Below are 23,962 nucleotides of genomic sequence, written 5' to 3'. Positions count from 1 at the left end.
ATGAGTCAGCCTGTTCCTAGCTAATCATGAGACTGAATTAAAAAATCATGAGATGTTCTCAAAGTAAATTTGGGCTTCCTTTTGCTTGCTTTCCGATTCTGGTTTTGTTGTATGCCTGAGATATGTTTGCAAGTTTCTCCCAATAAATAAAAGGACTAGAAGGGGATTTAAGTCCGGAACAAAGGGCGTCTAAAAAAGCAAGTCAAATGCTAGTCTTGCAAGAACGGGCAAAATTGTAAAAAAGGTTTCCGAGGAGACATAAACAGAGTAAAACAGGCATTACACAACATAGTAGTATGAATTGCTTGGCATCCTTATACAATTCACCTATATTTAACTGGGACGAGGACAGGGAGGCTGACACAGCCCAGAAAAAGACAGGGAAAACATATAGACTGGGAATTTAGCGTGGCAAATACATAGGAAGTATCAGGATACCAGTAGACTTTTTTGCTCAACTTGGATGAATTGCAACTCAGAGATTTGCATCAACTTTCAGGCTGTAATTCAATCTGTGTGTTCTTATCTAAGTAACGTGGCCATGGCTGGGGGACACTATCTTCCCGTGGGAGGCACCATTATACGAGAGACCTGCAGAGGCACTTCGAGGCTTTCTGTGTTCAACTAGGAAAGGGGAACAAGCAAGGTGTCTATATGTAGCGTATATATCCCCTCCTTTATTTTGACAGCCCTGGTGATTTTTAGAAAGTGCTCAAAAGCCTTTTGTTTCACTAGCTTTTGGGAGAGAGCTTATGAGTGAGGTGAGAGCACTTTAATACCCTACCAGAACATTGGTGGTCAGGAGAGAAAGACTCATTCACTCAAGGGTTTAATCTATTTTTTCTGGTGCTCTGTTGTGTTTTGCAGCCTTTGCACATCTTTTGTTGCACTTATGCTTAGTGCAGGAGGACTATTTAAAGAACCTCAGTATGTTTATTTAAAGAAGAGGAAAAAACCCTGAGAATGCAGAATGTACTTTTTAATATTCTTTGGAGCTGTTCTCCATGATTACATGTTAAGTAAGACACAGCGACCAATAATTGCATTGAATACAGGGACTTTCTGTCATGATATTTTATTTTATTTTATTTTTAGTTTATTTTCATTTAATTTCTTTTTTTTTCACCTCAGATTGTCCAGCTCCTAGCACAGTTATCATACCAGGGAGCCTGTGTGTGTACCGCTGCAATACTAGGAGATAATTAGCATGCCCTGCTCCGGAGAATGAGTGCATGGACTGCATGAACAATATCCTGTTGCTCAACACTTCTCATTTGGCTTCCTCAGACCCCCTATTTTGAAGATGATATTCCCACAGCCTCGCTGCGGTGCTGTGCAGTGTTACTTTCAAGTGATATTAACAGGCATGATATTGATCTGAATATATTCCCAGAGTGATCCTTGAAGCAAAATTTGTTGAACGAGTGTTATTTACAAATTCACCCCAATGTACAAAAGAAATTCAATTCTTTTTTTTTCAAAGCAGAGTGATAAAAGGATTCTGGTGACTAGATCAGCCTTGCAAAACAGAGCGATGCTGGAAGTGCAGGACAACAGCAGCAACAACAAAATTGAAAAAGGGGGTGGGGAGGAAGAGAGCAAAAAAAAATACAATATCTAGGAGGTTTCTGTAATTAAAACCAGATTAAATATTCGTGCTTTGCAAATGATACAAATTGATATAGTTTTAAAAAGCTATTACTGGTACTCCACTATGGGAGTTCAATATATTTTCTGCCCTAGGGCTCTGTTCAGCAGAAATGTTAACCAGGGCTTCTCTGTGCAGGAGCCTGCTGAATACAGTGAAATAGGCTGCTTCATCTTTTCATCCTATTCAGCAGAAATTTGACTGTCCCGTGAAAATGTTTCTCAGTACCGCCGGGGACTTTTGCACAGAGCCAAAGAGAGGTGAAGGCTTCATTGAAATACTCCTCTTGCTGCCTGCTGGGTCACTGTCTGTTCGTTGCACTACAAAGCCCTGTTGCATTCTGCCACGGAAATTAATTTAATATTTTCATCTGAAGTAAAAGTGGCATTGGGCTAAATCACTGCCAGCGCACGGGAGAACAAAGCCTTGGGAATACGTTTGCAGGCACTTTGTGTGAGAGCAAAACATGGCATCAGGCGGCTAAGTCAATTGGGATAGAGCCAAGGTGACAGGTGACAACGAGAAGACGGCAGAGATCAGAAAGTGTGTGGCCTCTGCAGATTCAGACCTGGTTTCTTAGGGTATTAGGACAAGCACAAAACTTACTCATTTCCCCCATAACAGATGACTTGTTTGGTAGAGTGAAGACACTAGTGGCACAGGTACCTCTTCCATAACAGTATCGCTGAAGTGTGAGTAGGCTGGGGCTGATGGTTGATTATCTCCTATCTTTCCCTACTAGAAAGCTTAAATAAAGGATTTTCCAAACTGCCCAAGAGATTTAAATTTGTAACATTTGTTGGAAAGAGGCTTCTAAATCTCCTTGGCAGCAGTCTGAAACCTCAGACTTAGTGTGAGACGGTTTTTGTGATTTTCAGCCAGGTTTATGTATAAAGCTGCCCAAGTTTCCCCATGTGCTATTGGGAGCTGGACCTGTTCAGAAAGCATTTTGTAGAAACAGTTGGCTCGTTACCTCCTGCCTGAAAAGGAGGTCAAGGCACGCTTGGGAGAGTGATGCTGGAAGGTATGGACTGATCATTCCTGAGGAAGGAGACAGATCGACTAAAAGTGAGAACTTGCGATGAACTTCAATATCCTGTTGAATTCTTCATTAATGTGGAAACGTCTGGGAGTAGGTGACATTCAGCAGATAGGATTCTTTTCTCAGAGCAGATTAGAAGCCTGGTCTCAGTGACTCAATGGGACTCAAGTGTGAATGCACACATCCTGAAAGGGACAGAGCATTGTAAGTCCAAGTGACTAAGTTGCTTGGAGGGTGAATGTTCGTTTTCTAAACCCTTTAAACTTTGACACAATGTTATGCTTTACTAGCTATATGCCCCAGTTCTTATGCTTCTAGCCTAAATTTAAAAAAAAAAACCAAAACAACAAAACCAAAACCAACAAAAAAACCCTACTGAATGTGGCTACTCTTTGTTTTCAGGTGTGTAACTTGATATACGTCAAAGTGACTTGATTCTCTGGGAAGAAAAAAAAAAAAAGATAGCACTGTTTCCAACAGGAGAAGAGAAACACCCAGAATTTGCTGATCGAATTTTAAAGTATTCCTTCAGCCTCAAGGTCATGGGAGGGATTTTCAGCAGTGCTCAGCATTATTATAGCTCATTTGAATTTTACCCTTCACTTCAAAGTTTGTGATGTTAGCCCAGTATGAGAGCTTTTAAAAATCACGCTGCATTGATTTAAATCTCACAGGCAGGGATTATACTTTGCACTGACACCACAGGTGTAAATCAGAGGTGTGTTACACTCTCAGGACTTTCTTCAACAGTTCAGCCCAAGAACATCTCCTCTAAGACACTTGATGGTTCCTTCTGCACCGGTTGTACTGTACAGTTCCTTGCCATTCCTTGCCTTTTCCAGAAAGAACATTTTCTTGACCAGCTTTTCCCAGATGTCCAGGACTATGTGGAGCTTAGCTACCTTTCCACACAGGCTGCTTTATAACACAGGGACAATACTAGGGCTTGGGTTTTCACAGTATTAAAATTTGCATGGTCGTTTACATAGATGTAGAAGTCTCTTTAGAGAGATTCAAAACATTGTTCTTTCAAAACAAACAAACAAACAAAAAATCAACTGAGAACAGAACTATTTGTTTCAACTCTTCCCAGGGAAAATTAACACAAAAATCCCCTAAAAGGAATCATGCTTCCGAAGAGCAGCTCATTTACTTTACCAGGCACTGTAGTGTATGTGATATGTGAGAAGCAGCACACAAAAACCAAGTTTGGTATTTAGAAGAAAAAGAAATTGGGTAAAGAATGGAGTTGACTTTATCTCTTTGCCCCCAAATAGGGCGTGTGTACCTAGCTTGTGATTTTTGAATGATGAGTAACAGAACTTAAGTCAATTCTTCATGATCACTCCTGACAAGGGAGAAATGTATTGTTTATCCCTTTTCCCTGAAGTTCTACGTTATGCTTACTGATGCAGCTGTTTTTCATAAAAACAGCATGGGGGCAGTGCTGCTGAGACTTGCAAATGTGCCCAAAGTTTTGATTTTAATAGATTTTTTTTCTTGCATTGGGATGTCAGAAGTCTTTTTACCTGTGATTATGACAGCACAGGAAGGGACTTTCCAAGGACTGAAATGAAAGCAAACGTCCAGTTGATGATTTACACTGTCATGTAATGCACTGGTAGTTTGTCAAGTGTATTAAAAAACTGACAGCATTTTGTGTTTAAAGGGCCAAATCTTTTCTGCAGATGTAACCAGGCATTTTCCACTGAAGTCAGTAAGAGTTGTCTGCATGTAGAAAAGAATCTTGTCCTATCTTGAGATTCATAGTCCGCTTGGTAGGTCTGATCCTGTGATCCAGATAGAAGGATAAAATGAGATAGCTGGGAAAAATCAGGGGAAATATAAGAGAGAGATGGAAGGATGGGATGAAAGGCTGAACAGGAAAGTGCTTACAACACAATGGGAGAACAAAGGAGATTGTAATAACTAGAGAAATGCTTAGCGCTGATAATGGAAAGGAAACCATTTAATTGCAAACAATGGACTTGAGACTGCAAGATGAAGAGCTCCTGCCTGAAGGGAAAAGCCAGATTTTGAAGGTATATGGGCACCTAATACATTCTGAAATCAAACAGATGGGTGCTTTGCAGGACGACTCAGATTTCTAAAGGTGTTTGGGATCCAACTCAGAGGTATAAATACCTTTACAAATGTGGTCTCCCGGGCCCTCAAACCTTCTGCGTGGAGGAAATCTGTGTTCCAGAACTGGGATGCAACTGATACGAATGAATGTAGCATGACAGAAAAATCCCACGAGCCAAATCCTGAATGCCTTGCTAGAGCAAGGAGAAAGAAATTTGCCTTTATAATGGTAGGACAAAGACCGCAGAAAAGCCTCAAGGTGTTCCATTGTGGGTGCCAAGTTTTGTAGAAGTAACTTTTAGAGACAGGCCAAAGTGAGCATTGTCTTTTGGTTGCACTCTAAAATTGCTACGTATCTGCTTTTAGGTTACGACAATACCCTAGAACAACATCCTGTCTTCTGTTATATCGACACTGTAGCTTCTACAGCTTTTGATGTGATCCTTCTCTCACAAAGCAAGCCAGGGGAGTGTGTTTACATCTGCTACCCTCTAGAGTCTTCCAGTTAGGAAGGATCTTGTGATTGTCCTGACTAATACTAAGAGTAATTCTGAGAAGTTAGTACATGTAAATCACTTCTGTGGATGCAGAAAATGTAAAGCGAGAAGATAAACGCGTTCAGAAAGATCTCGATACTTCTTTAAAGACTAGCAGTATTTTAGACTTCTTTCAAGTTGTGTTTTACATTTGGAATTATTACCAAGAAAATGTGTCTGTTCTCTTTCTTTTACCCTCCCCGGTCCCCTGCCACTGAGGCAAAGGTGACTGGAAGTCTAAAGATCCTGGTAACTGGAATATGATCATAGGGAATCACTTTTTTTCTCCTTTTGCTATTCAAGCAATCAATGGGAAGTCTGGGTTTATGATGCTTTAACAACAGAAACAATAGGTTGCAAGGCATAAGGTTAATATCTATTGTAATTGGGTAACTGGGAATGAGTCGTGTGTGACCGGTTAGAGAGTGAAACATAAGACAGGACAGCAGAGTATCAACAGGAGGAACCCTGTGAGGAAGAAAGAGAGCTGTTAGTAGATGCAATTTAGGGTATCCTAATATGATGCACCAGCTGTATTATCAGAGGAATAATAGTACACTGGTCCAGAAAAGGTCTTAAGAGATCATTGATTGCCTTTATAAATCACTGTCCAGTAGTTTATTCCCCCATATCTTTGTAGGACTATGCGGGGAGGTGGATTGTCCAAGTTAATTGTAATAGAAATACAGCATTACCAAAAGCAATTAAGTGCGCCATACTTTGTAGTTCTGCAAGTCTTCTCCTGATTTAGTAATAGTGTCTGATAAGGCAAGAACATCACCACCTCTTGTGGGGATTCGAAGTGTGAGATTCGACTCCTAAGTGTTGGATTCCTGGCTACGTATAATTAGACGCATTAGAAGCAAGAACATTTGGGTGTCCCGTGTTCTTGATACAATGGTTGGTCCTGAGTCTCTGCACAGGAAATAGTTACAAAAAGTGCCATTAATTAGTCTTCTACTGATACAGTATGGTGCATTTTTAGGTGATCCTATAAGGTGGGCAATCTGTCAAATAGATTTCTGCATTTACCTTTTGCTGAAAAAGGGTCTGATTTAGAACGGCTTGTGCACATAAGTAACTTTATTACCAAAGACTATCAAGTTGATTCACATGCATAAAGCTTTTTGGGAGCGGAAGTGTTTGTAAAATTGGCCTCTTGGTCCTTATTCATCCAAACAATGTTGTACAGAAACCAACAAAACTTTTGTCAACGGAGAGGTTACATTTAAATTTCACTGTAGAAGACACACCTTTACTCCAGGACTGCAGAGTTTTTTTGTGCATAAAAGCTCCCACCCAGGCTCTGAACACAATCTCCACCATGAGGAGAAAGGAAGGGTACAGTTTCTTCTGGAGGACTTGTGAAGTTCCGCAGCTTCCATGAGCAAGGATAATTTTTCTAGGAGTCAATGAAAAATATATTTAATCACATGACATGCCACACTTCATATAACGTGACTTTTCTTGGGTAGCACCAACCATAAATTTCCATGCTTAAGCAGTCCCCTCTGCAAGGCTGCCAGCTGCTCTGCTTGGTCTCCCATTCCCTTTGGAGTTTCCAGCTAAACTGTAAGTGTCCCTTATGCAGATGCATAGGTGGAAGGGAAGCTCACGGAGCTCTCATGCCCCTCCAGCAAGCAGGATGACTTTTGCCACCATAATCTCCAAGTAAATTGCATAAAGCTGTTAACATTTTTATAGGTGACTGCATAATGTTATTGCATAAATGTATTTGACAGATTAATGTATTTTACACAACTTCCCTAGAAAACAATATAAGCAGTATCAATAAATGAAAAGCAATGTACTTCATTATGTTTCATAATTTATAATTTATATTTACATTAAAATCTGTGACCATCATAGCATTGCAGACATATAAACCAATTTTTGAATGGTGAGCAGGTTGAAACAAATTTCTAAACATTTCCTGTTGGCATCTCACTGTTGTGGGAAGGACAACACAATAACCATCACCCCTTGCAGGGGCGATTTTTGTTATAAAATTGTATGCTTCATGAAACGTACACTTCTTTAGAAGAAGTTAGGCTAACAGGAATTGCTATTTTTATTCTGATGAACAAGTGACTGTTTTATAATGTTGAGAAAAAGTCTCGTCTTTCTACCAATGAAATATGCATTAAAACAAATCAACAAGCATAATGTCAATGAATTAACAACTAATACATAAAGAAATCATACTTGACTAGTTTAGTCAGTTTTAGTTGATGACCTGATTCTGAGCTCATAGAATTTTGCACTGATATAACCAGAGGTTACAAAGGCAACGCTCCCAATTTACAAAAACCTTCAGGCTTCCATTTTTCAAAAGTTAGTTCAAATGCTTCGTTAGCTAGTTTAGAGCCACTTTAAATTTCTGCAAAACTGCTTGGAAGCCCAGCCTATTCATGCACCGTACTTCAGATGTCAGGTCTTACCAGATATTTATGTACCTTGCAAAGCCCTGCTTTTGTTGGGTCTAGCGCTACAAAATACCTCTGTACAGAATGCATGAGAAGTTAACACTGACTCTACATTGAAACAGCTTCATATTCATCAGTATCTGCAGGATTGACCTAGTTGTCCTTACAAATGTAAGTAGAGTTTAGATTTTAAAAATCCCCTGTACAGCAAAGCCATTTTATTGATTGAGAATTAAACACCCCCTCCGATATTTTCAATCCAGACACCAAGTACACTATGGAAAACTGACCGACTTAGGAAAAAGAGTGAAACTAGCTTCTTGATTTTACCTGTTCAAGCCATGTGCAGGCACTAAACAAATGCTGTAAACGTAGTGTGCTACCATAACAAACATTACTAACTTGAATAAGACTCTTCTAAAATAATTTGTTTAATTGTAAGGTTAATAGAAATTTTCAGTTTAATCTTTATTCCTACTTTTGGCAGACTGAGACTATTTCACCAGGAATCTTTACATGGTTTTAATATAAGAAGTTGTGTTATGTTTGGACGGGATATATTTGAGAAGTTTAATGAAAATTGGATACAATATTTTGGAATCCCAGCTTGTTACATCTTAATTACAGTTTTAATTACAGTATAGTTGATGTAAGTTGGTTTTGGTGCCTTTAATTAGTTTTGAGATTAATTTATTTAGTCATTGAAATTGGCATCCAGGCACATCTGGAGCACAGTGGTGTTTTAAACACTGACTAATCATTTAGGGTGAGTTTCAACTTAATGTTTTAGTGTAGTTTAAATAAAATATCAGCGTTCAATCATTGCAGGAATGGGAGTATGGATGCATTAAGGTTCTTGTCCCCAGCACTCTATCATCTAACTGCTGGTTAAAATGTGCCCTAAATTTTCACTGTCATCAATAAAATTATTCTAAGCATTATTTTTGGCTTCCAACCCCACTCCGGCCATGCGTCAAGATGCCAGTAAATCTAACTGCACGGCTCCTATTACGGCACTGAAAATACTGCAGCTACGTGGCAAAACACTGACTTTGTATAAATTTATGCTGCTGGTTGAAATGTATTTGAAAGATTGACAGCAGGCTTGATGCTGGATCAGGTAGTGTCCGTATGACCTGAAGCTGGGTCACATATTTGTGGAACAAAAGTGACAAAAAGATGACGTGTTTCTGTCCGCACCTGATCTAGACCACATCTGTGGTGCAGGGTGACCCGGTGGCGCACGTATCTCTTACTGACAGCCGAGGAACCGTGGCTTGACTGGGTTGAACTGGAGCATGCACTTCTGTGCCGGTTTAAAGTCTTGCTGCTGTTATTTAGAAGCTAAACTGAGGCCGTGGTTCCGTGTTGCCATCCCTCAGCTGCAGGTTCGTTCGAACGGGTCGCACGCCCGAGCGTCTCACGGGCCCCATCCCTTTCCCCCGTAGCCATTGCACCTCGCTGTTCGGGCGCTTGCGCTCTCAGTTAGACCTGGAAACAACTTGCCCACCAGAAAACTTTAGCTCCCCTAAAAATACTTTGTCTGCTTTTTAATGTCTCTTGGGTTCGACATCCCATTTCAGGATGCTCGCACCCCAGCAGTGGGCTCGGCACGACCCAGGGGTACAGCAGCTTCTGTTGTGGAGCAGGCGGTTGAAGATGGGGCGAGCGGGGAACGATTTAAACGTGATGCGCTGGCAAGGGGAGCGTGACCCGCCGTGACGCCAGGCTGCCTGCTGAGTAGGTAAAGGGTTGAGCCCCTGCTTCGTGGCACAGCCAGCACCTGCCCTAGGTGCCAGTCGTTCCCCCGGGCTGTTGAGGGAAGTTTTTTTGCGTGTCCCCCCCCCCGCGGGGCAGCGCCCTGCAGCCGGCCGGGGGCGGGCAGGGGTCCCTCACAGCCCCAGCCAAGGGCCGGCTGCGCGCCGCGGGCAGCCCCGCTCCGGGCAGCGGGAGGCGCCACCGGGCTGTGGCGGGACGGGGTGACGAACGGCTTCGCCGGCTGCCCCGGCTGGCAGCTCATCCCGTGCCGGCGGGGACGGGGAGAGGAGATCCGGCAACGGGAGAAGGGGGCGCGGGGAGAAGCGGGGTGGGAGGGCGCGGAGAAGATGGCGCGGGGGGGGGGGGGGGGGACGACACACCACACGACAGGAGGAAACTTCCCCCTCCTCAGCCGTCGGGACCTGTCTCTTGCAAAGCTGGAAGGGGTCCCTTCCCCCGCCCCAAGGCAGCCCCCGGCGGACACCCAGGGGGGCGGGGAGGGAAGGCCGTGACGCCCCGTCACGGAGAAGCCCCTGCCCCGGCAGCGGCCCCGAGGCCATGGGGGGGGGGGGGGGGAAGGGAGGGAGTTGGGAGGGGGAGGAGGCTCGAGCCCTCCCCCGCCCCGCCCCGTGCCTCCGCCCTCGCCCCGCGGGCCCTCGCGCCGGGGAGCGCGCGCGCGCGCCGGCACTTTGTTGTTCTCTCGCCTACCGCGGCGGCGGCGGGAGCAGTGCGCATGCGCGGGCCGCAAGCCTTCACTCCCCCCGCTCCTCCCCAGCCCTCCCCGCCGCCCCCCCCGATCCTCCCCCCCCCCCCCCCAGCTCCATCCGGGCACCGCCGAATTAGCATTGACAGCCGAGGCACAACTTTTTCCCCAGGCAAAGTGAAATCAAGGCGCGCACTCCGAGGAAATATAGTCCCTCCCGTTTTCAGCCCTTGCCGTCCCCATTGGCGGGGGCGGCGGGGCGGCGGGAGGCGGCGGAACGGCTGCGGGGCGGAGCGGGGGCGGCGGGGGGGGGCGCGGGGGGCGCGCGGGCGGGGGCGCGGGGGGAGGGGCCCCCCTACTTTGGCGGAAAGTGAGTGATGAGTCTGTGTCCCCAGCAAAGAGGCAAAGAACTTGCTTTGCAGACTGAGTAGTTGTTTCTTTCGATTGTTGTTGTCGCTTTTTTTTTTATATATTATTATTATTGTTACTGCCGTTCCTTTTTCTTTTTTTTCTTTTTTTTTTTAATTTTTTTTTCCTGGCCTTTCTTTCTTTCCTTCTTTTTTTTTTTTTAATTCCTTTTTTTTTATTATTATTATTTTTTTTTTTCTTCCGTGAAGGGAGGGGTGGCTGCCTTGCTGGCTGGCGGGTCGGTTGCAAAAAGCGAGAGAGAGAAAAAAAAAAAAAAAAGCCAAAAAAAAAAAAAAATAGAGTAAAGAAAGGGAGAGGAAAAAAACAAAAAAAACAAGCCAAACAAAAACCAAACCAAAAACCAAACCAAACAAACAAACAAAAAAACTTCATTCGGATCTGAAAGTGGCAGGAAAGTGCCTGGCAAGTTGCAGGGATGGAGCTACACAGCTTGCAAGAGGCGTTAAAAGTGGAAATCCAATGTCATCAGGTAAAAAAAATAAAATAATAAGCAAATAAAAAATGCTCTTCTATCCCCGGTGCTTTTTAGAGGGAGAGGAGGATCGGAAGGGAGCCAGTGTTGCATGCTTATCAAGTAGCCTTTGCTTCTTGTCGCAGGGTCTATCGATCAGGGGAGGGGGGGGGGGAGCGGGGCCGGGGCCGCGGCCGGGGCCGGGGCGGCGGGGGAGGCCGGGGCCGCGGTGGGGGCCCCCCCTCGGGCCCCCCCGGCCCCCCGCGGCAATGGCGAGCACTTCGCCAAAGTAGTTTTGCGGCTTGTTTGGCTGAGTTTTTTTTTTTTTTGGTTTGGGGTTTTTTTCTTTTTTCTTTTTTTTTTTTTTTGTGCGTGTGTGTGTGTGTGTGCGCGTTGTGGAGATGCGGAGTTAACGTTGCGGTCGGTGCTTGTGTGAGAGTGTCTGTGCGTGTGCGTGAGTGTGAGTGAGTGTGTGCGAGTGTGTGTGTGTGTGTGTGTGTGTGTGTTGGAGAGATTAGGACGAGACTTGAATATTTATGAGCTTTGCTTGAAACTGACTCGCAGTGTTTACTTGCCTCTTTGTTCCTTACCCCCCTCCCTCCCCCGTCCACACACATACATACATTTAAAAAAATCCATTAAACTTGAAACAGTTTCTAATTCCTCCTTTTTTGGGGGTGATTTTTTTTTTTTTTTTATAGAAACTAGTTGCACAGATGAAGCAAGATCCACAGGTAAATGCAGATCCTTTTTTTTCTCTTCTTCAGTATTTTATCCCTGCTGTAATAAGCGCAGTTGTGCTGGGACAGCAGGATGAGAAACTTTATCAGTAAGAGATCTCATTTTGTAGTCTGCACTGAGCTTTCTTACTAAGGAGGGTGTTTTGTGTGTGCATGCTTTCGTACGGCTTTGGTGGAACGGTTTTGCCTTTGAACAATTTCTAGATCGCAAGTTTATTCATTACAGGCGTTAGTTTACACTTTGCCTTTAATATGCATCTTATTGCCGTTTTTGCAGAACGGGGATCTTAAGAAACAAATCCATGAAAGGCAATCAAGAATAGCAGCTCTTAATGAGAAACAAGTAAGGAACAGATCGATTCAGTTGTGTTTGGTTTTTCTTCTTGTTTTTACAATGCACTTTCTAAACATCCGAAAAGTGTCTGCGTTAGCTGAAAAATACCGACAGCAGAGAATATAACATCCATTTTCCTAAGCGTAAAGTAAGAAAATGCATGTTTTCAAAATGAGGTCGGATTCTCGGATGTCTTGCTGGGGGAAAGAATGATTTTAGTACTAGTAGTAAAAAGATAAGCAGTAGTTAAAACGTAAAAAAAAAAAAAAATGAGGCGTCCATTTTGAGTTGGTCGACATGTTTTAGGAATATGGAAAATTCTCCTGTCTTGGGCTACTTTGTACACTTCCGTGTAATGTGCAGAGCAAGAGTTGGGAGGGAGGAGGCTGGAGCCCAGTTCGGAGCCATTTCTGCGTTTGATTACAAAACTGATTTTTATTGATCACTTTATTTCTTTTCTTCTTCTTCTTCTTTTTTTTTTTTTTTTTTTTTTTTTTTCCCTCCCCACTTGCCTTTCTCTTCCCTTGGTCTGATCTGACGTGTTAGCTTTTGATTCGAGTTCACTTAGGCACTTTCACTTTTTTCCCCCCTTCCAAAAATACGAATAAAAACAGATTAACCTGTTTCAGCTGCCAGAGGGAAAAAACCCCAAAAAACCCACAAAAAAAAACCCCGGAGGAGGGGAACAAAACAAACCAGAAACCTTCCTTCCTCCTTCCCCCTCCTTCCCCCTCCCTCTCTTCCCTGCCCTCCCCAAACTTTCTCATCTCTCTTTTTGTGCCCAGTGACCCCCGGGCCCGCTGCTCCGCCGGTGACCCGCTCACCGCCCCCCCCGGGAGGAAAGTTGCCGGGCGCGGCGGGGGCGGCGGGCTTTCAGCACCGCGGACAGCGGCCGCCGCCGGGCGCACACTCACGCCCGCCCACTCGCACTCACACTCACCGAACTCTCCGCGCCCCCCCCCCCCCCCCCCGCCTTACCCGCCACCCCCACCGGCCCCTGTCCCCCACTTTCAGGACTTCCAGTGCAGGAAGGGCAGTTGACAAAGCCAGCAAGAGATCTGCCGGCTTGACACACACACACACACACACACACACCCCCGCCTCCAGGGGTGAACTTTCCCTCTCCATCCCCTGGCCCTCATGCCTCCCCAACCCCGCTCCTCCACCTCCCCGGGAGGGGCCGGCGCGGCGGTGCTGAGCTCCCCTCCCCGACCCTCGGCTCCCGGCCCCGCCGGCGGCGGGAAGGAGCTCCGTTCCTCCGGAATGCAGCAGCCCTTTCAGCACCAGGGCCGGGGACAGCGCCTGCGGGGCGCCGGGCTGCCAGCCCCAAAGCCGCCGCCTCCCTCCCGGCGAGGGACCTCCGGGGGAGAGGGGAAGGGGGCACGCGTGCCCTTCCACCCCTTCCCCCCCCCCCGCCCCCCGTCCCCTTTTTTAATATATATATATATATTTGTTGTTGTTTTTGTTTTGCTGGAGTTGTGGTTAAAGTTGAAAAGTGATCCGTGCATATATAATCTGTGCCCATAGGTGATCGTGATTATCTGCCACCCTTTTCCTCCCAGTTTATTGTAATCAGAATTTGTCAGCACTCTCAATTTGGTAGTGGAAGCTTCCATTTTGTGAGGAAGGGGTGTTGGTTTCTTCTAACATGGAGAAAAGTCTGCAGAGTTTGAAGGTGGGGGATGGGGCCCCATTCATGCTGAACATTACCATTTTGATTGCTTTGATGCCATTTTTGGAGGGGGGAGGGGATTGAATACCCTACTCAGCAGAGCACAAAGATGTTTAATCACTGTATAGAATCAAATCAGATACTTTCTTTTTTAAAGCAAATCTGACACTACATGATAGCTAAGGGCTGTTAGTCCTTTTTTGCAGTGTAAAACAGCAAGTTGTTGACTCTAATAGTACTATACTGAGTAGAAGATTTTTTTTTTTTAAACAAGGTAACAGCCTTTACTGCAACAATGCATCTTTATGTGTTCTTTCTTCAATATGGAAATAGTTTTACTGTTCTAAGTGGGTATTTAGAACATACATTTGATCATTTTCCCCTGTATTGTAGCAACTATTTCAAGGCTGTTTAAATTTTTATGATGATAGTAAATGAGAAGTTATTTATTATGTGTCATGTTGGAATTTAGATAAGGCAGAGAGACACATTTGAAAATACAGTTTCAATGTTCTGATTCAGCTCGGTGAAAAAGGTTTTTGCTAAGCTTGCGCAACATATTTGTGCATAATCCAAACTAACTAGTAAACAACTGTCATATATTTGTGACTTGCCCTTCTCAGAATCTTACAAATAAATCTATAAACTATGAAATAATTAAACATAAAATACTAAAATTCTTTAAACAGCAAATTTGGCCTAGCAGGAAACCTGCTATTTTTAGGCAAAAATCTAGATTCTTTTGCCGATTTCAACATCCTGTGCAACAAGAGCTTATTTATAAGAGACTAGCTGGCGATGTGGTGTCCTCTTGCTCCAGACTGCCACCTCTGGAAGTCTAAACTGAAATCTTTCTTGGGTCACAAGTGAAATGAGTTTGGAGGTCTTAGCCTTTGACCAAGTCACAAAATCATCCTGTAACTTTGCAACCTTGCTATAATTAGTAGTTGCGCCTTAGGTAATGGCTTATAAATGGAGTATCGGTCCTTGAGGGCATGAAGAAGGTGCACTGAAGGCAACTGAGACAATAGATAGGCAAATGTTGGAGCCGTTTCGTGCTTTCAAGCTCTCATTTTTGTGGCTGTACCAAAACACTGATGTAAACTTAAGTAGGCAGTGTAAGTAGGGAGGTTATTTTTACATATGTATTTACATTCCTTCCCTCCTTGCCACCCCGAAGATTTGTTTAGGCACAACTAATTCATAATTCAATAATGTATACCTTTGATTGTGCATGCGCTGAATACAAAAGATGCTAAAATTGCATTTCAATTAAACTGCACATGTGGATGATGAAACAGATAGTAAAATGAATGGATGATCACATCATCCACATCTGTTAGAAATATAGCAGGGGCGAGTGTTGTCTTTCAGTACGCCTATCATCAGTTTTCCATTGTAGCCACTGGCATTTGTAGCAATATTTCCTTTTTTTTTTTGAGAGTTACAATTAGAGACAGTAAGAACTGAATGACAAACTCAACTTTTGGTGCATGAGGTAAATGTATAAACTAGACTTTTATGCACAGTTGGATTTTAAGCTGCAACCTAATTAAGGATCCCTCGCCAGTTATCAATGTTTCTTTCATGTTGGTGGTTTAGAGAAATATGGAATTAAATGTAGTTTTAATATTTTCTCAGTGTTTTCAAATAAGTACTGTAGAGCCATCGTTTTCATTATTGAAATGCTGCGGCTTCAATCAATACTTAATTTGGCATCCAGCTCAGAGAGACAAAAGTTGGACTTTTGTTAGAAGTGTATCTTTTGTGTACTATAGTTTTGATGAATTGTAATAGCATTCGAGAGTGGGTTACCTCTTCTTTAACAAGATATGATGTGTGAAGACTCCATTAGTTGGTCCAGTGGTTTTACACCTTCAATCTACAGCACATGCAGAGCAGCGGTAACATTTTTATCTAAATTGTCAAGCAACAAGCATTTATATGTAAATAAAAGAGCTATCATAAGAGCCAGCACTGGCCTTAAAAGCACACCAGAGGTGCTCTGCTGCATGTTTCTCGCTTTCTTTAGGTCCTTAAAGAGTCATTAGGAGTCTTTTAATTTTAGAAAGTTGTCTCTTATTAATTAATAGATCAAGATAAACAAATAAACAAATCTTTAACCTCCAGTCGGAAGTTACTTGTTAGTGACATAAGTATTAGGTGGTAAGCCAGGTCTTAAAAATTAACAATGAGCATGTGTGGGCTACTATATTTTCAACTGCGATGAACTCTGAATTCAGACAGCCTGTCCTGGAGCACAGTAATAAAAATATGTCTTCCTGAAAGACATTATGTATATGCCATTCACTTGTGCACTGCCTCATTTCTTTACCATAATTTACTATCTATGCAGAAAATCAACATTAGTTTCAGGCAGGCTCTCCCCGCCTGTGTTACTGCTGGTTTGTATTTTTGGGTAGTATATCTGAAATTAAATCGCTGACTGTATTTTGCCTGTGGTGATCACCAACAAAGCCTGTTTGTGGAAAGTGTTAGGCTTCTTAAATTTTAAGTACGGTCCTTATGCAAGTTGTTGGAAGCGATTTAGCTTGAGATGTCTGGTTTTATTGATGTTGTATCTTTGTTTTGGGGAAAAAGAAGAAGTGTTTTTTTGGTTTGTTGAAATTCATGCTGTGCTGTGCCTGGAAATGGCAGCGTTGTTTACACATGTTAAAGGGGAAATTACTGACATTTGCCAAAGCTCAGTATTTCATATGGCTGGGCACTTTCAAAATTGTTGAAGTAAAATAAGGGTTACAAGCTTCAGTGAAAACTGAGGTAGAACCTGAAAGGCATTTCCAAATCAAGTTGAACGTAATGTCAAACTCTGTCCCAAGGTACACACAGCGCTCCCGTTTGTTGTGGCAAGAATTGCGCCTATGTTTGTTCATCCCAGCAGAATTTGGTTTGAAGGACCTTAGTGAGCACTCGCTGAAGTCGAGGGAGACAGGGCGATGAGCTCCCAGTTGAAGTATTAAACTGTTCAATCATTGCGTTGAGTCTTTAAACACAAAGGCAACAGGTATTAAACATGGGCTTGACTTTGCAGTTCTTCCGCACGTTGAGGTCCCTCTGACTTGGCTGGGAAACCTGGACAACTGCAGAATCCAATGAATTTATTGGCTCAAAGTAAAGATTAGTTCTGGATTGTAATTCAGAAAGCTTCAGTTCCCTTTTTTTTTTTTTTTTTTTTTCACTAGAATCAGCTAGTAATTTATTGGTTGCTTTGCCATCCGTAGAAAAAGTGACAAAACTAGCAAAGAATTTACCTTCAGCTCCGTGGAGGAGAAACTTGGGAATATAGTTTGCATAATGGCAATCCTAGCATTCTGTTTGTGCTTTCAGTAATACCATATTGAGATTCCCTGTTCATATTGGGGGAAAAGGCTAATAAAGGATATTTTCATAGAGGTGAAACACAATGGAAATGTGTACACTTGTGGCTTGCTGCCTTCCATTAGGTTGCCCTTATAAGATTCATGGAAATTGCACATCCGTAATGAAAATGTGTACTGGAGGGGGTTAGAACCACCTTTTGTTTGGTAGCTGCTTGACTGGCATGTGAAATGCTATTTCATTCCAGCATTTTTCTTTGACTGTACACTTTTCTGTACTTGTACAGTATATCACTTGGCAGGGCTAAGAGTTGAAAAGTGAACGTTCCATTCATTCTAACCATTTTAAAGAGTTCACTTTGATATTTTAGCCACTTAAAACACCTGCTGTCAGAACAGTACAATTGATTTCAATTAACTTTGAATTTCTTCAATAAGATGACTCTTATAATAACTCCAGTAATCCCATGATGCCTCATTAGAGGAGCTGGCTATGATGATTATCCCTGTGATTTAGCAATTTTTTCCTTACAATGCCTTTGTCTATTCAGAAAAAGGAATTATACCAACAATACCTTTTTATTTCACTTCTGGTTTTACACTAACGGTACTTGCTACCTGTTACACATTGTAAAGTATCTAATTTATACTTGCAGCAAACAGGTATTTGTTCAGATGTACACGATACTTTCGTAGGGGGACCCTTTCAAAGAAACTTTTGTTCTATAGAGGAACTCTGTGTCTTGGAGTTGGAATTTGTTTTAAGTTTTTTAGTAGATGCTTGGACAGTTTGAAGTGGTGCTTCGGCAGGAGTCTTTGTCTAGAGCTCTGGTTTAATGGAACAAATTCTCCACTGATTCATGCCACGCGTGCAGCTCATCCGGAACAGCGTATCATGTCAGATGTCTATACCAGTTCACCTTGTTTCAGAATCTGGTCGACCGACTCATTCTGCTTGTGGAAGAAAAGGGGAATATGTCTCCAAATGTCTCCTTTCCATAGCATGATGCTAGAGAAGGGGTTTTGAATGGTGATATTAAATGATTCTATGATTCTAAATCACATTTCCAATGGGATACCGCATTACTCTAAACACTTCTGGTATGTTCAAGTAGAGAAAATTCCTTTTCATCTCATTCCAGATTTGATTTTCAAGTTGAAAGCACGAAGGCGTATAAAGGCACGTTAATACAGAGTTACTTTTAACTTTTCCCTCTATGCCTTTCTCTTTGTGATCAAAGATAAAATATGCAGTATTTTTGTACTCGATTATAAAATGATACCTCCCTCTCCCCTCCACCTCCCAAAACAAAATCTGAAGCATCAACACAATTTCTAATCAATAGAGTTAAAGGGTAGAAGTTTGCAAATCAATAAGACAAGGCCGTGGTAAATGCTGTATGTGTGGCCACGATGTCAAAGAGGGCAATTTGTACAGGCAGAGTAGTTGGAGGTAAGGGAAGTATAAAAATGGGCTGCAAGTTTAAGATAAGAACAAAGAAGAACAAAAAAAGAATTGGACTAATTGAAATGCAAATTTGTCTTTCTGCCATTAAAGTAGACAGTTATTTCAACCTAACAGACTCATATTTGGTCTATGCAATCCTCCTCCTTGAATCACCTTAAGCACACTTCCCTTATATGCATGTATATAAGTGTATGTGTGTGTGTGTATATATATATATTTTATATTTTTTTTTTTTTTAAACTTAAGGTGGTACTACTTTCTTATTTGGAAATGTTGTTCTTAAGCCAAAATGTACTTCCTTAAACATGCTTCCCCCCTCCCCTCTTTTTTGAATCAGCTACTTATTGTTATGTAGTAGCAATTTCCAGAGTGTCATATGAAATTGCTGATGCGGCTTAGTTCTAGCTACAACCTGCAACTGCCAATAGTAAGCATCTATTGAAATCTAATATGTACCACAGGGCTTTTTTTTTTTTTTTTTTTGCACATGTGCAGGCAGACCCTTCTGGTTAATACACAGAGACAGTGGAAAAATAGGAGGATATAGTCTCTTTTTTTAACCCATGGAGGAGTTAAATATAAGCCCGAGTTGAAACTACAAAATAACCCTTTTGACTGAATGAAAGTAAACCAGAGAACTGGCCCTAAATAAGACTGCAATAAAATTGAAACAATAAATATCTGGGAACTCTGTAGATATGCTGGGTGGTGTTAGTTTGAGTTTTTGAGAGGCAGTCTTATTTTCAGAGTTGGAAATTAGTCCAAAGAGCCCGAGCGTTGAGACTGTGGCAAGAACAGAGTGTTCACCTGAAAGTTTGTCTGATTGCTTGCGTTTAATCAAGAGAAGCATACAGTTGGTCTTGAAACAGAAGTTAAATCTATATAGCGTATAGGTGGTTTTCCTTTCCGCATTGATTTAACTTGACCGTGTTGGTACTTTGTGATGTCACTTAGCTCTTCTCCAGAGAGAAGGAACGGAATAGCCTTTCTGCGCAAACTCGGCTATCGATGACAAATCTTACAAGGTTACAGAAAGTGAAAATGTATATTACATTTTGATTAACATGAGTCAAGTGAGAATTATTGATACTTCTGACATGCAGCAGAGATTAACCTGCATTTTCTGTAATTTTCCGTTTTTCTAAAGCGCTTTGAATCGGCTAAGATTGCCTAAAGATTTATTGGTGAACTGAAGCTTTTCTAAGAATGAGAAAGGCAAGAGAAGCTTCCATTCTCAGAAATGTACTGACTTGAGTGTCTCTGTGTATAAATGTGCGTGCGTGCGTGTGTGTGTGGTTGGGTGTGAGCATAAGGTCTTTCTCTTTGATATCATTCAGGCAGAAAGCCAATATGCGCATGTAAATGAGCCTGAAAATGTAATTAAAAATATATACATACTGGGGACTGCGATACAGAATTTAATATGAGATGCAGGTTACAAAGTGACAAGTAACATTTCCTATATAATCACTGATACTAACTCTCATCTGTGATTTATGCGTCTCGTGTTATTCAGTGCCGAACAGATAAATGTTGAAATTATTTCTTTAGATATAATTTCACCACAATGAACGAAAGCAAAGTGTGCCTTGCCCATTCTTTTCCCTTCAACAAAAACAAAAGCCAAAATACACCTACCATGAAAATGTTACTACGGAGACTATAAGTATCTAATATAGGGTCAGATAAAGACCTCTTTGATAACATATCTTTCCTGGCAATAAAATGTGACAAAATAGACTTGTGTCGTTAATATATTAAGATCAAGGAAATTCTGCAAACCGTTAACACACATCTAGGAACTCATATACAGGTGGAAAAAGATAAAGATTGCCAAGTGAAAGACATAAACAATCTTGGCCTTTATTTCAGTGTAGATAACAAAGGCTCGCACATAAAAGCTTACACGAGAGGCATCTCGGAAACTCCAAACTTTAGGCAAGAAGCCAGTTTTCTTTGCCTGAAAGTATTTTCTAGAAGTTAGGTTAGAGTGCTGGGTGCAGAAGCTGACATTTCTGCTCTCCAGCTTGGGGAGAAGCTACTTGGAAAAGCTTTATTTTGCATTTAAAAATACAAGTGGAATCCAGATGTATTTCTATCGACAGCTCCGTAGCCCATAAATATATACAACCTAAGCCAGTGCCTTATTTACGTTATTTTATTAACATTCTTTGCTGAGTGGGCTTGAATGGAGCACAATCTCTCATATAGAGGATCTAATTATAAACACAAGGGACAGAACCAAATAAGCAGTCTTTAAAGGGAAAAGAGTCTGGCAGCTTTGTTTAAAGTGTCCTTTAATGAACTTCTTTAGCAGCTTGTATCTTAGCAACACATTTTATTACATACCAGTGCGGGAGAAGCAGTTTGCAGATGGAGTTGCACACAGTAATTTATTTCCCCCCCTTTTTTTCCCCCCTTTTTTTCCCCCCCTACTTCTCTGTGGTGACTCAACTGGAATGTGCAGAGTAGCTTTTCTAACACTGATAGCTCACTCGAAATCCCTGATTGGTTCATTTGTATCTGTTCTGTTTTGTTAGTTGATGAAAAAGGCATTTAGTATGGTAAATGCATAGTGATTTTGCTTGCTCTTAGAAATTCAGATATGACTGTTTTGAATAGGCATGGATTTAAATTAAAAACAACCCGAGCTTCTTTCAATGCACTTTTTTCCTTGTATGTGTTCCACTCGGCGCTAGTCCTCGTTGCACGCGCAGACGAGTTTCCAGATTTGTAGGTTATTTACGCTCCACTGTTACATGGGCTTGTTTTAATCTATCGTCTTTCGCTCCTCTAAAACTAATTGGAATATAGCAGTGACAAGAACATTTGCAATCTTTCTTCTTTCTTCTTAGACAATCTCCTGGCACTTAAACTGCAAAGATATGAAAAAATAACAGTTGTTTTAAACCCAATTGAAATACTGCACTACTGTCACTCCTTCAAATGACCTATAGTGCTTATCTTTGTGGAAAGAAATACTTTTTGTTCTCTCCATTACTAATTGCAGACTGAGTTCTGTTTGTATGTTTTGAGTGAGAAAGTCTGCGAGTAGCTTTTTTCAGTAGGGTCTGTTGAGGAATGCAGTACTATTGAAGGTGCGTATGAGCAACAGAATCTAGACTTTGTTATTTTTTTTTCCCTCATAAATTAAAGGGAAAAAGTGCCTTTTATGAGCAAACTAAATACCATTCAGCTCAATTTACATTTTCTGCTTACTAGGCAGGTATAAATGCAGAAATATATTTTCCTGGAGTTACCCAGAGTTTGCATTGGTGTGATAAAAATCAGAATCTGGCCAGAGGGAGAAAAGCAGGTGAGGAGAGGGCGAATGAAGGCAGTCCAGAGTGTTAGGAGAACCCGCAGAAGATGGAGATTATTGGTCTGCTTTTGGGGGTGGTTTCATCAAACTTCTGTTAAGAGCTAATATGTTAGGGGTTGATATTAAAATGACAAAACCCATCCATTTCATGAAGTCCACTGATATTTGCAAGTACACAGGAGATGGTTTTTGAAAGAGATGGAATTGTTTCTTTGCTTAACTTTAGTTAAATGTATGTCCATTAACTGGCAAACTGCTACGTTTCTTGAGTCTTTAGTTCAAAACAGAAGTTTCTTTTCACTCCAAAATACGGATGGATGGATTTGACTCCAGTTTTCTGTTTTCAGTACATCAGGTGACAGTCTGCCTGTTGTCCCCTTTGGATCTGCGATATCTCAGCCTTATTAGGAGCATAAAACTCCTTTGAACTCTAAAACCAGAAAGTGTATCACAAATGGAGGAGTAAAAGACACAGTAGTCCCACCTACCTTTGAAATGCTGTGATATTAGACCCAAACCAGAAGGATGTCCTCTGAAACCAAAAGCGATTAAGTTGCCATGTGATTAACTTACTTTTTTCTTTTGCAATTCAGTCCACTGTTTATTAACTTAAATTGGATTGAAAAAACTCTAAGCTGGGGGAATGCATCAGAATCTTGCACAATCACCAGGATTAATGATGACAGCCTGAACTGTCGAACAAGCTAAATCATGAAATTCGCAATATTGCTAGACAAAGGGGTTATATGTTTTTCTGCAGCTGTATTGGCCATAACAGAAGGAACCAGTGGTTTCTGGTACAATTCATGTCCTGTCACAAGAGATAGTATTTACGCTATGCACAACATTTGAAGCCCATGTCTTAGGGTCATTCTTTTTAATCTGGTAGTGCTGGAAATGTTTAAGTGTTTTGTAAAAGCAAGAGTCTTCACACATTTAGAAATTTCCTCCGCAAATGTTGCGGTAAAAAGAGAACAAAATGAATAACTTAATTATTTTCTGAAACATTTAGAAAGCAATTAGGAACCTGTGTAGCAGATTGGCCAAGACAAATCAACCAGCTCCACTTGTTCATTTTTCCTTCAAAAAGGCAGAAAATTTTGTTTTCCGGAAGCACAGACATTTCCAGAAACTTCTTTAACCATCTGAGTGCTAGCACTACACCTCGTTACAGAAGTGCTTTTACCAAGGGAAACTTAAAGGAACTTCCATCCCCAGATGAAGCAAAGACTCATTTATAAACAATGAGAGCAGGAACAATAGAAAGCTGAGTGCATTCTGCATGAATAATATAACTGAGGGTTGTGAAAAGCCTATGATTTTCATATGCCAAACTCAGTGTGGGAGTGCAGCATTCAGCTGATTTTTCGACATTGGAGATTCATCCCTTCTCCCCCCGCAACGTGTATGTGCAAACATACACACACAGAGGACTGGCACTGATGATTAAAGAGGGAAGTCATCAGCAGCTCCTATGCAGTGATGTTGAGACTCGCGTGTAAATTCATAAAACTGATGGAATTTAGGTGGAAATCTAGGCCAACACTTAGCTTTAATATATGCCTTAAGTAGGTGGAGGAAAGGCCAAAGACCTGTTAAGAATAGAGTTTGAGTCTCAGTCTGTATTCTTGGTTGTGAATCTGATTTTGTTTGCATTTGTGAGTTTTTAAGTCAGAGAGCTTACGAGGCCTCCAGTATGAGCTCATATTTCTGGCACCTTTAGATATATAATTTTTATTTATGTGACTAAATCTGCATTTAAGCTCTGGATTTCAGGCCTCTTGGTTGAAAAAAAAAAAAAAAAAAAAAAGACTATAGTTAGTTAAGTTCTCTTTTTTTTCCCTGTTGCATTTACTTAGTTAAGTCATTCTCCTAAAGGTGTTGAACTATAAGCTCTTTAGATCTGGGTCTGTCTTTGTCCTGTGTGCATTCAATGAGATTCTTAATGAGATTCTTTTCCAGGACTCTCTTCAGGACTCTCAGACCATAACGTAATGCAAACAGTGAGTA

At 41.7% G+C, this 23,962-nt stretch overlaps 1 protein-coding gene across 3 annotated transcripts in view; it reads left to right on the top strand.

The window, feature by feature from the left end:
• Positions 1-10,490: 10,490 nt before the first annotated feature.
• The window catches only part of PHF21B (PHD finger protein 21B), a 170,296-nt gene continuing 156,824 nt past the window's right edge, over positions 10,491-23,962 (top strand). For all 3 annotated transcript variants that reach the window (XM_075760184.1, XM_075760179.1, XM_075760170.1), the window contains exons 1-3: positions 10,491-11,096; positions 11,780-11,812; positions 12,096-12,161. In XM_075760184.1, coding sequence (XP_075616299.1) covers positions 11,043-11,096; positions 11,780-11,812; positions 12,096-12,161 — 153 coding nt within the window. In that variant the 5' untranslated portion in view covers positions 10,491-11,042. The remainder of the gene's footprint in view (positions 11,097-11,779; positions 11,813-12,095; positions 12,162-23,962) is intronic.

This window comes from Balearica regulorum, chromosome 1 (genome assembly GCF_011004875.1).
Source record: "Balearica regulorum gibbericeps isolate bBalReg1 chromosome 1, bBalReg1.pri, whole genome shotgun sequence".
NCBI lineage: Eukaryota > Metazoa > Chordata > Aves > Gruiformes > Gruidae > Balearica > Balearica regulorum.
Note: the sequence above shows the minus strand (reverse complement) of the source record. Positions and strands in the feature narration are given on the sequence as shown.